General features: G+C 34.2%; 1 protein-coding gene across 3 annotated transcripts in view; it reads left to right on the forward strand.

Moving 5' to 3' along the window:
- The window catches only part of pax5 (paired box 5), a 262,678-nt gene that overhangs the window by 11,406 nt on the left and 234,666 nt on the right, over nt 1–16,606 (forward strand). For all 3 annotated transcript variants that reach the window (XM_028805784.2, XM_051930047.1, XM_051930046.1), the window contains exon 2: nt 3,074–3,239. In XM_028805784.2, the coding sequence (XP_028661617.1) occupies nt 3,074–3,239 (166 nt within the window). The remainder of the gene's footprint in view (nt 1–3,073; nt 3,240–16,606) is intronic.

The raw sequence follows: 16,606 nt of genomic DNA on the forward strand, positions 1-16,606 counted from the left end.
GACTCTTCTTTACCACGCTTCATAGGTTTTCAGTTTTCTGCACTTAGGTGCTGTTTTGCCTCTCGCATGTGCTCGTCATCAGAGAATAAGATCGAGCAGAATTATCTACAGGACCATACCATTTTCCGTAGTGGGGATACTATTTACTGAAATTGTCGGTGATTTGATGGCAAGCGTGTTAAGGAGAGTCAACAATTACACAATTAAGGAATGGCAGCAGGCTAATAACCACCATTATTCATCAGACTTCACCTTATCACCGTTCAGCCTCAATTTAATTTAATTGTTCTCGACTGACAGCAAAAATTACATTAACAGGACATTTCTGAGGAGTAATACAAGTAATATTAAAACAGATGTATAACCATGGGAAAAACAAGCTTTATTGTATACAATGATGTATGGAAAGGATACATACATATTTCAGAGTCCCGTTATATTATCTAGAATTGAGGACCGTGGAAAGCTCGAACCTAACCCGACTGCATTGGACAGAAGGCAGTAGGAAACCCCGCAAACCCATAAGACATTTATATTAAATTATAATACATATAAAATACATAAAAGGAGCATAAACTGAAATCATAAAAGTTATATCAATTCAGGCTTTACTGCCTTTTCAGCCACATAAAGACACGTTTATAACTATCTGCTTTGCAAACTTTCAGCTGTGTCTTTATTTAGTTTCAATTGATTATTTCAATGATGCGAAGAGAAAGTGTATGGATGGAAATGATAAAGCAATGCAAGATGAAAAGTCAGTGTTGTGTTAAAAGTAACCTTTTTATAGTTTCTATTCCTTAATTGTATTCAAATGACTGTGTAATCATGTTAAAGATGAAATCGCTTGCATTTACTACTGATTTGACAATAAGCTCATCCATAACTGTTATACTGTGTTTATTTGAATTGTTTACACTTTCATTTTGATAATTTTTCTAAAACATATATTTAGTTATGCATAGTATAAAAAGTGGTTTATGTTTAATTAACTTTAACAACATTTTGTGCTTTCGTGGAATTTTTGTGCATTTTCATAGAACATTTTAGATATCAGTTTATGATTAACTATAGAGTACTTGCAATTTCAAAAAACTAGAATATTTCTTTGGACATAACTGTTTAGTTTGCATTGACAGACTAGAAAGGTAAACCGTCTTTACTAGCTATATGTGTGCTAGAAAAAAGATTTTTACAATGAATAGACTGTGGATTACAAAGTGGTGACCTCACAGTCTTCTGTGCTTTTTTGACTAATGTTAAAAGTCTGAGAACACATCTGGATGTCTGATTACTTTGATACTTTGCTGATGGATTTTGAAACCTTTGGCTACTAATCTGCTGCATAGTGTTATTGATCAGATAGGCATCAATGAAAAAATTGGAAGGTGAAAAGAATAGATGTCTGAGGGACTTGGGGAGTGACGGAGTGTAAGATTGGTATCAGTTAAACAGCTTCTGTTCACAACCGTTTAGATTTTCTTTTCAAGCATCAAACATCTTGCCTTTTCTGTAAGAATAATTCTTCTTTAAACATAGTTTTTTTCCTCATTCATTCAATCAATCATGAAGCAAAAATTATTAACCGTAATTAAAAAGCTATTTAATCAGGTATAAAACAAACATTTACATATAATATTTCAAACATTAAGAAATAAATGGTTTTGCATGTTGGGCTTGTACACCCTATACGTTCTGTAGCTTCATTAAAGGGAATTAGGACTTAATTCTCAGTAACACCAATGTCATTCATTTTAGTGTTAGTGAAAACATGATGGGATGTTACCAATAAACATTAAAGCAAACATACAGAGATGGGCTACTGTATATGGTGAAAAAAGTGAATTAATCATTTATTTTATTCTTTTATCTAAAATATCAAAATAAATAACAACAAATCCACATTATTTTATTTTGTTTAAGTTTAGCTTTTCAAGGCTTGAATATTTGCAGTAGGAATAAGATTGAGAATTATCAAGATAATTCTAGCAAAGTTAGGGCTTATCTCAAAAAATTAACTTGCACCTTTCCTGACACATTTTACCCTTTGAAATTTTTAATTTGTTAAGTAAATATTTTTTCTTAAATTATCTTAACCTGCACTTGTTATCTATGAATATACTAAGAAAATGATTTGCTAGGAAATTATGTATAAATGACAGAATGAAGCTAACTTCTTTCTATCTTTAAATATGTATAATTGCATGGAATTTTAAATATGGAACTAATAGTAGTATAATATTATACCATTTCTCATAGCTTTAAATAGTGTTTTCATGTAAAAATATTTAACGCATTCAATACAGGAATCATACAGTTAAATACAAAACATCCAAACAAAAAAGAAAATGCCTTCCTTGTGCATGTTTTTAACTTTCAGCGTTAGATATTTAAGAGTATGTGGGAATATTATAAACATAGAAAGGCAAGTAGGGAAGAATAAATTAATAATATCCTGGTTAAATACATTCAGACAAATTCAAGGATTTATGGAGTTAATTTTAAAAACAAGTGGTGTATCTAATGTTTTATACAATGTAAATTTGTTTATATTTTACCCCATTAAAATCCAAGTTTTAAAAACAGAGTGAGTTCTCCATTGTTTAGACCCTGAGTCAAGGCAACTTTGACCAGTAAAAATGCATAAACTGGAAATGTGATGTCAGTTGTTGCACTATGTGTAGATGTGTAAGTTATTGCAACTGTTTTGAATTAGATATTTATTTTAGCCACATATACAGGTTAGGTGCATTGGCGATCCTAAATTGTCCCTAGTGTGTGCTTGGTGTGTGTGTGCCCTGCAGTGGGCTGGTACCCTGCCCGTGGTTTGTTCCTGCTTTGTGCCCTGTGCTGGCTGGGATTGGCTCCAGCAGACCCCTGTGACCCTGTGTTTAGGATATAGCGGGTTGGAGAATGACTTACTGACTGACTGCTATTTAGTAACTCATGAAAACCCTTACATTCATACAGCATTTGTGCTGAAGGAAGGGGATATTCTTTATCCTTCTTAGTGTGTCTTGTTGAAACCTATAACCATAGTTGCCTATCTCTCTCTTTCTCGCTCCATTTACAGGACATGGTGGCGTAAATCAGCTTGGTGGTGTCTTTGTAAATGGCCGTCCACTTCCAGATGTGGTGCGCCAAAGGATTGTGGAGTTGGCCCATCAGGGAGTACGTCCATGTGACATTTCCCGGCAGCTACGGGTTAGTCATGGCTGTGTCAGCAAGATCCTTGGCAGGTAAGAGTTTGAAAAACCTGAAGAAGTTAACAACTCATGTTTTGGCTCATTTATCATACTAGTGTTATTGAGAAGTCACAAACCCTATTTGGGATAAGACAATAGACCCATGTTATATACATATGCCATCAGAGCAACAAGAAGCTATGTAATAAAGTGAACCACTGTGCATTAAATCATAAGGCACTTTTTCAAATAATTATGTTTAATTAGTTATTATACATGTTCTCCCCATATCTGCGTGGGTTTCCTCCGGGTACTCCAGTTTCCTCCCACAGTCCAAAGATATGCAGGTTAGGTGCATTGGCGATCCTAAATTATCCCTAGTGTGTGCTTGGTGTGTGAGTGTGTGTGTGTGTGCGCGCCCTGCGATGGGTTGGAGCCCTGCCTGGGGTTTGTTTTCTGCCTTGTGCCCTGTGTTGGCTGTGATAGGCTCCAGTGGACCCCCGTGACCTTGTAGTTAGGATATAGCGGGTTGGATAATGAATGAATAGTTATTATACTTTATATACACTTTAAATTGGTATTTTTGCTATGCCTGTTTAGTGAGTTTTAATATAAGCCTGATCCAAAGCAATGTAAAGATGCATACACAAATGAATCATTTAAATATCAGTTATTAAAAATAATGAGTACGATTTAACAATGCATGTTCCTCATGGACTCCTTTCTTAGTTTATTTAACATGTATGCCTTTAATGCTTCATCAAATGTACAAATGATAACTTGCATTTCTTCTGGTTAATGCATTTTCTATTGCTGTCATTAGCCAAGTCTTTTAACATGGTCTGCACTTTTTGAAGTCTTATGACATCTATACTTCATAATAGGTATGATAAAGTCCATGAAAATAAGTCCTTCCACCTAACCACCCAGCTGTTTTTTGAGATGCATTGATGGATATGAAGCATGAGTGAACAATTTTTTGTCATTTTTAGTTTTTACAAAGGCCATTTTTACTTACTTGTGATGGACTAGTGCTCTGTTCTGATTTGGTTTCACTCTGAGTTGAAGCAACCATGAATTGGATTAAGCAGATTTGACAGTGTTATAATTGCTTTCAGATAGATAGATAGATAGATAGATAGATAGATAGATAGATAGATAGATAGATAGATAGATAGATAGATAGATAGATAGATAGATAGATAGATAGATAGATAGATAGATAGATAGATAGATATTATGGTCTGAACAATCCCCAGAATTACTGAAAAGGACAAGCATTGCATATTGAGTGACACTGCCGAGGTAAGCATTATACAAATATTGACAGCAAAAAAAGTCACATCATGCAATATGGAGGAATGTCCACAACAAGATGCTACATGCAGTGATGCCTGCTAATACTAGTCCACCCATGAAACATAAATAAGACAGTTCTTCATTTTTCGAGGAAATTAAGATCTCAAAAACTGAGTCTTTCACTAAACACATTCTCAAAAAAACAAAATAATAAGTTCTGTGAGGTCCATCCACCCATTCATTAATTTTCTTAGGCTAATTTAAGATAAAAATGAAAAATGAAGAAAGCTTTACATTAATTCAGGGGCTTATCTTCATTCTTCACTTTTTCTCGGGCTTGTGCTGTTTAAAATACATAAGGAGAGTTTAATAGTTAAAGCAGTGGTAAAAATTATCCTTAAAAATGTAAATTTCTGTAATGGTTTACCTATGGGAGTAAGAAACTAAAGTGTTTACATTTGTAGTGAAAGTATGTTTCTTAAAATCTCTTGGTAAAGCTGCATCTTTAACATTACAATAGGAACCCCTTTATGGCTAAACTGTTTTACTGTAAACAACATGAACACTTTTTTTTTGTTCTTAATTTCGCCTTATACAATTTCTTGTATTAGGAATTTGTTAGTTTTCGCATACGCCTTGGGGTCAGAGCGCATGGTCAACCATTGTACAGCACCCCTGGACCAATTACTGGTCAAGGGTCTTGCTCAAGGGCCCAGCAGAGTAGGATCTCTTTTGGCAGTGACAGGGATTTGAACCGGCAACCTTCTGGATACCAGCACAAATCCTTAGCCTGAGAGCCACCACTCCGCCCTATAACACTTGTTCAATTTTCACTGTATCATCCCAAGCAAGGAAACAATAGCTGTACACTGTGCTTGTAAAGCACCTGATGCCAGTTTTCACTAAAGTAAGTTAACATAACATAATTTTCAAACCTGCTTGATGTATTTTAGGGATATGGGGGACTAGAGCCTATGGCACTGGCCAATATCGTGCACAGGAAGGAGCCAACTCTGAAAAGGGTACCAGTCCATCTCATTGCTCATTCACACACAAACTCATACTCTTACACACAGGACCACTTCGGAATCGTATAACACGGACATGTTAGAGGAATGTGAGAGGAAACCTAAAGTACATAGAGACAGAAAAAACCCATACAAATATGGTGAGAAAATACAAATTCCTGGCAGAAAGTGGCTGGATACGAGATTTAAACCCAGAATGCTGGATCCAAGAGTTACCACTGCTAACTATTATGCTCTTGTGCTTTGGACTATAGACAAAAAATACTGGTGCCTCTTGGATCCGATGCAAAAGCACTGGACTACAAATGACAATGTTCAACTTCTGCTATTGATTCACTGTGTAGGCCTAAATAAGTAGCTTCATCTGCTTGTGCCTATACTGCAAACATATGGAATCAGTTGTAGTGTATCTGCAAAGCTCTTTTTAATGCAGCTTACTCTTCAAAGATACTATATAAAATTGACAACTCTGCTGGTTTAGTCCACAACACTAACCAATTCTATGATCCTGAGTGAGTTACTTAACCTGCCAATGCTCATCCACTAGAGACAGGGAAGCAATTATATTATACTCGGAAAACAGTATTTGTGTAATATTTACTATGGAAAAGCATGACTGTAAGTGTGGAACATTAATCCACAAGGTCACAGGTTTAGATCCCATCACTGTGTTACCTTTATTAAGTCATGTAACTTACATGTGCTTGCATGACAGAAAAATGAAAAGAACTGTACTAGAGCCATAATGTCCCTTAGGATGATGCACAATCTGTACAAGTGCCATATAAAATTATTAGTTGGTGCGTTCAATCAAAATAACTAATTCATTGTGTTATTTCAGCCAGCTCAATCGCTAGTGGTCACAATGCAAAATATTGAAACAACTGTACTCTCTTTAATATTCATTTGTATAGTCTTCACTGTACAAAGGCATTGTGTAAAACAAAAAAGCAGCCTGGAAGGCATGCTCACTATTACATTGAACTTTAACTCTTTAGCTTTTCATGCTTGCACCTTTTAATCATTCTTGTATGTATTATAACTTGATTTTTAATCCACTTTGGATTTAGGCATCTGCTGAATAAATAATAATAATAACAACAATAATAATAATAATAGTAATAACAATAACAATAATAGGTCATAGGTTTAGTCCTCACCACTTACACAATATGCTTACCTTGTAGAAATGTGTATTCCCTGTAATTTTTAAGTCACTAGCCATAAAAACATTGGCTAAATTTATTGTAAGACTTGTTGCCTGTTTATTTAAGTACATAATAACTTTTTAAAACAATATATTAAAGAGTATTCTATGCCTGGTTGCTGTTTTTTTGTAGAGTTTACATGTTCTTGTTGTGCCCGTGTGAGATTTTTTCTGTCTACTCTAGTTTTCACTCTAGTATCCTTCCTTCCAAAGATACTGTATGTGTGCAAGATGAAACAGGAATTCTAATACTGGCCCTTTATGAGTTGGCCTTATGATAGGATGACACGTCATCTATCGATGGTTTCTTCCTTCCTCCTGATGTTGCTAGTGTTGGCTCTGGTCTCCCATGAACTTGAACTGGACTAAGAGGGTTTGAGAATGTTTTGGGTTGAGTGATGTTAATTAAAAAATGCTTGTAATAACATAATGATAAAAGTTATTTAAAATTAATGTGAAATTTTATGCTTTGCATGTAGTTAGTGGTTGGAGTAATCAATTAAGGAAAATGTTTGCTTTGTTTGTAAGTTTTTTGCACAACATCCTGCTCAACAACGTCACCATAAAGTGGTTTGTAAACTAAGGTATCTACTTAGTTCAGTTGACTATGTAAAAATCATGATTTAAGTTTATGAAATGTTATATATTGAAATAATTGTATATATTCTCTCACAAAAGAACTAGTTGTTGCTAAAAATAGCAATTTGCTATATCCAGCAAGTTACAAAATGTTGTAAACTAAGCAGTATCAGTAATAAGACAGGAAATGCCATAATATTCCAGAATGATTTCTCCTTCTGCTTGTGTTAGATAAGTGTACCAAGTTAAAACACTTGATGAACAAAGCAAAATGCTTAATTTTCACTTTGCTGGACTAGTGTTTTTAGATTTATTTTTCTAGAGTTTTATATATCATTACTTATCTTCTACCGTTCCATATCAGTCTGGACTTTACCTTGCCTTTCTTACATTTCTCTAGCCAGTGCAATAACACATTGTATATGTTTGCTCTGTTATATGCTATTTTGTGACTTGAATATCTATGCGACATTCTGAGGCAATGTTTTGTGAAAGAAAATTGATCTGAAGAATATGTCATTGGAAAAGTGTAAAAAAAGCTGATTCAAAAGCGTTTACACATTTTTCTGGAAAATAAATATGTTTAGGAGTTAACATGAGGAAGATGAGCAGTGTTAGCCAATTGTGTTTCTTTCCAGTAAAACATTCAGTAAAAGGATAGGCAGATGTTTGCACGTACAGATAATGCAGAAATCGAATAACTATAGATCCAGCTCAGTTTGTAGTATTCTTCTATAGTAATCCTCCTAATAAATCAATTCAGATCATTGTACATCCATCCATCCATCCATTTTCCAACCCGCTGAATCCGAACACAGGGTCATGGGGGTATGCTGGAGCCAATCCCAGCCAACACAGGGCACAAGGCAGGAACCAATCCCAGGCAGGGTGCCAACCCACGGCAGATCATTGTACATGTTCAAGTGAAATATCATTCTACAAATGCAAACATACAAATATTGATTTCTACAGATATAAATACATTTTGGAAGTCTTTGCTCTTTTAAGGCTAGTGAAAGTGGATGGAAAGTGAAAAAAAAAATTAAGGCTGGGTAAAGATAGTAGACAACATAGGAAAGGAAAATAAAAAATTCACCTCAATTAAAATGTAACTGCTGTGCACAGTTTAATCATGATGAGTTTTTAAAATGTTGTCTTCAAAGTAATTAAGTCACAGCCACATATCTTGACACTCATTTAAGCTTATTTGAAAAACTCAGCACATGTTAGATCTAAAATTTGAATTTATGTGACTGCAGTCTAAATCATAAAACAAAATATGCCAGTTTTACATACCCTGTGACTTCATACACTTGCTGTATTTTTTATTTTGGCTTTCTGATTACAAATACAAGATTTTTAATTTGGAGTTCCCTTCACTGTTATTTTAGTGAAATATAATATTTTGATTTTAATTGCAGTGACTAAGTGCATTTTCATCCCAGTTGTACTTTTTAGTATTTCTTTAGAATTATACAGTATGTCCTGCTACTTGGTCATTCCTGGCAAAACTATAAAATTATTACTAATTTTTAAAATCATGTGCTAAATATCCTCAAACTTTTACAGTAATTTTCTTTTGTAACTTTTGAAAGACTGGAAATCAAGTAAAATGCACTTGGGAACAACATCCAATTTTTTGTTTCTAAAAAGGAAACTTATATTAAAGTAATGAAATGTTATTAAATTGTTAAAGATTACACAAACTAAATAAACCAGTACAAAATATATATAGAGCTGAATGTTAGTACTTAAACTGACCAAACTTTACAGTGCAAGCAATAAATTCACAAATTCTCAGCTATTTTATTTTTCTAAATTACCTAATAGTTTATATGTGGATTTAAAAAAGTATATTCAGATTCATCTAGTTATTTGTTCACTTCAGATTTTCTACTTGACAAGCAAATAAAATCTCTCAGACTCCTGGAGTTATGTTATTTTTTTTTTTTTTTAATGTGAGTGCTTCTGCAATTCAGAAAACATACCAGGGAAAAAAGCACAGGCCATATGTTGCTCTTCATACTATGACATTTCACTTAATATTTCATTTGCTTTTTGCAAAAAAAAAAGAATATTTAAACATATATTCTCCAAGGAATTATATTTTCATGGAATAAAGCTTAAAGAAAGTAAATTACAGATTTTTAGATCATAGCAAAGGTCCTTTTGTTTTACAGTTCATCTTTATCAATTTAAAAAGATTTCCTGATACAGTATTTTGCTACATTACTCAGTTTCACAAGGGTCATTCAGACAAAATTGGAAAGGGTTGTAGTCTCAGCCTTGAAAGGAAGCAGATCCACAGCTGAAATGGTTAATCCTCCTGGGAATGTGAGAACTCTAGATGCAGAGACGCCAGCCAACTGTTTGTTTCAACGTGCTTACGAGGAGCGGTGAGACAGGAGATGCGTGTTTACAACACAGTACTGTGTTGCATGGTCTGCTGCCCAATTGCAAGACTTTGAGGGCAATAGGACAAGCAATAACTGATCATGCAAGATGCTTTGTTACTTGAATACCCTGATATACTCAGTACACTATGGGCTGTAGCCCTTAGAAAGCAAAATTAATGAAAAATATCATTTACTTAAAATTTTTAAAACTGTTATGTATATTAAATACAACAGTTTAAGAATATTAATATCTATCTATCTAGCTGTCTGTTTTATACCGAATCTTTCTACCCATCCATAAAAATGTGCTTTGCTTTGTATTTTTTGTGTATGTACATAGGTATGTATGTAAACAATATATTAGAATGTTATATTCTGAACTGTACTGAAATATTTCAGATTTTGTAAGATAACTATATTACACTATAACATTTACAGAATTAATTTTCATTAAATAAACTCCACGTATTATAATTTAAAATTTCCTTGCATAAATAATCTATTAGCTTTATCATCATGGAGCATTTACTTTTTTTTTTTTTTTTACTAAAGTATAAAAGTAATGAATACCTTTTAAAATTTATAGTAGGGCTGTTAATATTTGATGTGATTGGCTTGTTATGGGAAAGCAATATAGTACAGTTGTTAACACCTCTGCTTCAAGGATCACACACCCTGTGGTTGAATCCCATGCTTGGTCATTATCCTTGTGGAAATGCACATTGTCTCTTTTTCTGCATGGGGTTTCCTCTCCATTCTTCAGCTTTCTTCCTACATCCCCAAAGACATGCTGATTAGGTTCTTGGCAGTTCCACATCATTCCCCTGTGAGTATATGTGTGTGTGTATGAGTGAGCTCTACTATGGACTGACAGCCCCATGACTCTCAACTGGATTAAATGGGTTTGAGAATGCTATGTTTTGACATGGTATGATAGAGTTGGTTTAGTACCATCTTTGAAAATGTCAACATGGGAAATTAGTAATGTGGCTCTGTAATTTTAAAGTTAACATTAAAAATGACAAAATAAACACAATGAAAGTAAACCCTTTCTATTTTTAGCAAAGTACAGCTCAACTATACGTTAGTCAAGTGATCCAGAAACAAATGAGAGTCAACTCTCCAGTGTGAGAAATCTGACTAGGTACATTGAATAGAGATGGTGGTTACATATGCAGTGGGAAACCTCAAACCCATTCTCAAGACAACACAGCATACGTCTTTTAAACATTAATAATTTGTACAGCAAAAGAGATTTTGCATTAATTCTGGCATTCAAAATACTTTTAAAAATATGCAGAAATTTGTAAGCATTTGCATCCTCCTGTATAAATACTAGGGTATCATAATGCTTAATATTTTTGTCTCATAACTCCAAAAGGACCAGGTTCAAATCCTAGCTTCATCACTGTGTAATTTGAAATTTTAACTTCTTTGACATTGAGTTTCCTCGGTGTTCAAGTTTAAATGTATGATCATGTGTACAAAGTACAATTAAATTCTTGCATATCTCTCACAGACTAAGAACACTAAAATAATACTAGAAGCAGACAATAAAATCAAACACAGATGGTGAGTACACAATCTTACATTAAATACTTACTGCCAAAGCCCAAAGACATCTTTTAAGTTAACTATCTAGTATGAGTGAGAGTTAAAATGTGCAAGTGTGCCCTGTAAAAAACTAACACCCATTAAGGCTCTGGGTCACTCCAATAACGAATTGGATTAAGTAGGTTTCCTAAAGGAATTATGGATATGTTTTCACATCCTTAAACAGTCCCTACAAGTATGTGATAAAATTAATTAGTTAAAAAAAGATGGATAATAAGGAAACAATTTATGGAATAATATGTAAACATGTAACAGAAACAGAAACAGAGGATATTGACAAGCATCGTGATTTTAGTTATGTACACTATAGAGTCCCAAATATTTTTTATACATCTTGGTTTGCTTTTTTGAGTAATTAATGCTGCAATAAGCTGAATAATAAAGTTAAACAAAGAATAATACAGAATAAGGGAGTAGTCTAAGAAGTAAATTAATGTACTGTACAAGTATTGCAAATGAAATGACTTCTTCTGGCATCAGTGTGAAATGTCAAGTTGCAGTAGGGCCTTTATTATGTATGCAAAAGCTCATCATATTTCTAAAGTCACATTAGTTTCCCATATCCGGTAAAACCAACATGCAGAGGCAACACTTTTTTTTTTAACTTGACCAGTAGCACTCAATATTTTTAATGTCTTATACAGGGTGGTTAATCATCCAGGTGATAAATATTGATATTTGGCCCAGAGGGAGACACTAGTGGAGATCACAGTGGTCTTTATATTTACTCATGGACTCTGGAAAATACCAACTGATTTACAAATAATGTCATAGCCCATACTTTTGTCAACACAAATCATTTTTAAGGAATGATGACAAAATCCTTTAGTGTTTTAACTTTGAAAATACTGCAAAAATTGATTATATTTAGAATGAAATTTCTCAAGACAAGTACAGTTTGTAAAATAATAAAAAAGGAAATGCTTCATAATAACTTTCATTAATTTTGTTAATAAATCTTTACAGACTTCTATAATAGTTTCAACTTAAGATTACATAATACAAAAAGACCTGTAGCAAATGAAAAAAAAAGATTTATAAAGAAACTTTATTTAATGATTTATTAATGAGCTTTAAAACGTTACTAATAAATTAATTAACATTTAACAACATTTGCAATTCTTTGAATGTATGTGAGCTAACAATCTATTAAGCATTGTATAAAATACTATGATAAGGCATCTCCATTAAAATACCCTTTGCTACCAGAGAACTATGAGAAAGCATTTAGTTTCAGGCCATTGGTTGATTTAATTTAAAATGACCACAACAGACCAAAAGGAGAATTTTTTAAAGCCAACTATTATTTCTCTCAAGAAAACAAAATGCAAAAAATTCTAGAAACACTTTTGGAGACATTGCTTGAAACATATGCACATTATTCCCCACAATTACTGTATTTGCAATTGATAGGTTAATGAAACTGATACTTTAAACAATGTTTAAACAGTATTCTATAAGGACAAAATTAAAAATATGAAAAGGAGATCATGCATTTTTGATTATCATTAAAGAGAAAACAATATAAAATCAATGAATACAATGTAATTTTTACATAGTTTTCTAACTATTTCTACAATAGTTTCAAGCTTAAATACTTAATGTGCATCTACTGTATGTACTTATACATACATTGTGAAACATTTTATCAATTGTGAAAAATTTTATCAATTTGTCTATTCATTTCATGAATGCCACTTTGCCATTACTGGGCTTCAAGGGGCTTGAGAATATCTTGACTACATCATGCATAAGCAAGGAACTGACTGTGGCTGAGATGTTAGTTAAACACAGGGAACATTCTTGCACAGACCTGCTTTCAAGATATTTTGGGTGATTTTTGCATCATAATTGAGACTAACATCGTATCTTTGAGATTTAGGAGGAAAACAGAAAACCTAGACAAAGAAATCTGAACAGAGAGAGCATGAAGAGACATGCAAATCAAACTGCTGCACTACCACGCCACCCAGAACACTGCACATTAGTGTATATTCTGAATTAGTCCTTCGGAGACTCCACCTTTGTTTAGCCTTTCAAAAATACAAGTGTGCCTCTCATAGGAGGCTATTTCTGCCTAGTACATGATGCGGTCAGAATCAGATTTCTATCCTTGCAACCCTAATCAGGAATATGTGAATCCAGAAACTCAGCTACAGGCTCATCATGACACACCATCATCAAAGACCTGATCACCAACAAACATGAGACAGCTTACAGAGACGAGGTGGGTCTCGATAACAGTAAGCAAAACCAAGGAGCTGGCCCTATACTTGAGGAAGCAGACAGCAAACCACACTGCAATCGTAATTTAAGAGGAAGCTGTTGAGAAGGTGAACAACTTTAAATTTCTTGGAGTGATGAACTGAGTTCCTCAGTTATCTATGAAGTTTATTTATGTGAGAGTGTGTGTCCTTTTGTTGGTATTGTATAACTGCCAATATTCTGAGGAGACATCCATCCATCCATTTTCCAACCCGCTGAATCCGAACACAGGGTCACGGGGGTCTGCTGGAGCCAATCCCAGCCAACACAGGGCACAAGGCAGGAAACAATCCTGGGCAGGGTGCCAACCCACCGCAGGACACACACAAACACACCCACACACCAAGCACACACTAGGGCCAATTTAGAATCGCCAATCCACCTAACCTGCATGTCTTTGGACTGTGGGAGGAAACCGGAGCGCCCGGAGGAAACCCACGCAGACACGGGGAGAACATGCAAACTCCACGCAGGGAGGACCCGGGAATCGAACCCAGGTCCCCAGATCTCCCAACTGCGAGGCAGCAGCGCTACCCACTGCGCCACCGTGCCGCCCTTCTGAGGAGACATGCAAGTAGGAATTTCATTGTTCTATTTAAACATGAAAATAAATAATAATAATAAATAAAATGGATGGATATTTTGTAATTAGTTTTTATTCAGCAGTTAAGAAAAATATAAATATCGATTCACACACTGAAAATTAATATTATACTTTAATTTACAAATGCTATAAGATTTAAATCTAGCATGCTGTCATGAAAATAAATTCTAAAATGGCAAAAGAAGTTTAATATCTAAAGTTACAAATTAAGAGCAGAATAAAAAAACCTACATTTTCAAGTGTACAATGCCAAATTGTTAGTCTGTTAGGAACAGAAAATGAAGAAATGACTGTAATGTAAGATTTTTCTAATCTTGGATTTGTGACAAAACACAGTCACCTATATAGACAGTGTCATTCTAAAATAAGAAGGTAGCAGGACTTTCCAAACAGGTGTTTCTACGTATATGAATCTTCTGATGATAATGGCTGCTGACACTTTGGGGTAGCAAAAATCAAAAGTTCACATGTTTCTAAATGAAGGCATCCTGTTTATTCTGACATTACTACTACTATTACTACCAGTACTACTACTAGTATTTTTATGACTACTACTACTACTTTCCAGAAAGAAGTGTGAAACATGAAATTGGGATGAAGCCAGAATATGAAAGCTTTATTCTGGACACTGATGTCTTGCTGGTACACTGCCTTAAGGGATATTTCAAGGCAAGCAGCCAACATCTAGAAATCCCTGCAGAGAACCTGCTCTGTTAAACAATGAAATCCAAAACACACACAAGTCACCAGCTAGGTCCTTAAGGAATTTATCTGCCCCAGTGAATCAGGCACCAAATCAGGATGAATACCTTTCACAAGCTAAAAGAAAGTTCCTGCATACTGTAAAACAAAGGTCACAAAGTTCCAAAAAATTATACCATATAAACTCTTTTGTGAAACACCTATGAGCACAGCAAAAAGTGAAGTATTCTATTCTCCCTCTAAAGAAGCCAATAACACTGGCTTCCCTGACAGTACATTCACTCTGTTAATCCATCCTTTCTCTTCACCGTTCAAGGTAATTCAATATGCGTTTTGCTTTTTTGTAAAAAATATTTTTAATATTGAACATTTTAAGAGAGATTCTAAATCCAAAGTTAATTTATGTATCAAACCTCAAGTCCTGTTTTCCTGCATTTCGCGTTCTCAGCCACTAATAATTCTAAATTAAAAAAATATTTATGTTTTTATTTCTCCCATGTCTTATTATCTTATTATACATTCAGAATATACATTTATGAAAGCTATAAGTGTACTGATCTTAATTAATCGTGTCTTAGATAAATTTCTTTAAAATGATAATTTAAAATTTGCACTTTTGTAAAAAATAGTGTGTGTGTGAAAGGACAGACAAATACATTCTATCTAAAGATATGCTATTGTATATGAAATATTTAATGTTCTGACTGCATAAAGAAAAAGTTAAGCTTAGTCCATAAATGACTTCAAATTCAACTTTAGTTTTCCATTTGTAACAAGTACAATGTATACCATATTGTTTTTTTGTAGATTGGGCAAAATAAAAGAGAATTCTGGTTGCACAAGTAATGCAAAACACACCATACCTTTCAACAACAACAATTAACAAATGTAAGCAACAATGTAATAAAAATCAAATAAATACATTTATAAGTTAAATTAGTGCAAGATGTATGCACATTCATTTATTGAATTAGTGATAGGATGCCAGGGAAATGTGCTGGTTTTCCTGATAATATCACTAGAATTGTTCACCTCTAACATTGAGTAACTGAGAGCTTTTTATATTTTTTGTCGCTCATTGCAGGACGTGAATTCTTGATCATGCTTGATCTCTCAAATGCAAAAAAAAAACAAAAAAAAAACAAATAAATACATCTCTATATATATAATATTCAACGTCTGTCTGTCTGAATGTCTGTCCGCTTTATTTGTGAGAACTACTTCATGGATTTAGATTGGGTTTTTTTCTAGAATTTGCTTGAACATTCTGGTTGATTTTGTGACTTCTCTCATTGCAAGTATCATAGTTCGTTTGCAGTACCAATTTACTTGCGCAAATCTGAGAGAGACGCAGTGGGCCAAGGGCAGAAGGGAGGGGCCCTCCTCACTCACGCGCCAGCCTCGGAGCATATCTTACATCCGCTTAGCTAGCGAACAAGGGAGCTACTGAATAAATTTAGATTGGGTTTTTTCTAGAATTTGCTTGAACGTTCTGGTTGATTTTGCGACTTCTCTCATCACACTAAGCATCATAGTTCACTTGCAGGAGCGATATATTCGCGCTAATCCAAGACAGAGGCTGTGGGCTGAGGGGAAGAGGAAGCGTGACATCAGGAGTGGGGAGTTGGTCTACCTCTGTGTTTTGGAGTGTACCTTGCCTCTGCTTAGCTAGCGATACCTTTTTGTTTATTGATTTTTAAAGTTTGTCCTGTTTCACTATTAAGATG

Source organism: Erpetoichthys calabaricus, chromosome 7 (genome assembly GCF_900747795.2).
Source record: "Erpetoichthys calabaricus chromosome 7, fErpCal1.3, whole genome shotgun sequence".
NCBI lineage: Eukaryota > Metazoa > Chordata > Cladistia > Polypteriformes > Polypteridae > Erpetoichthys > Erpetoichthys calabaricus.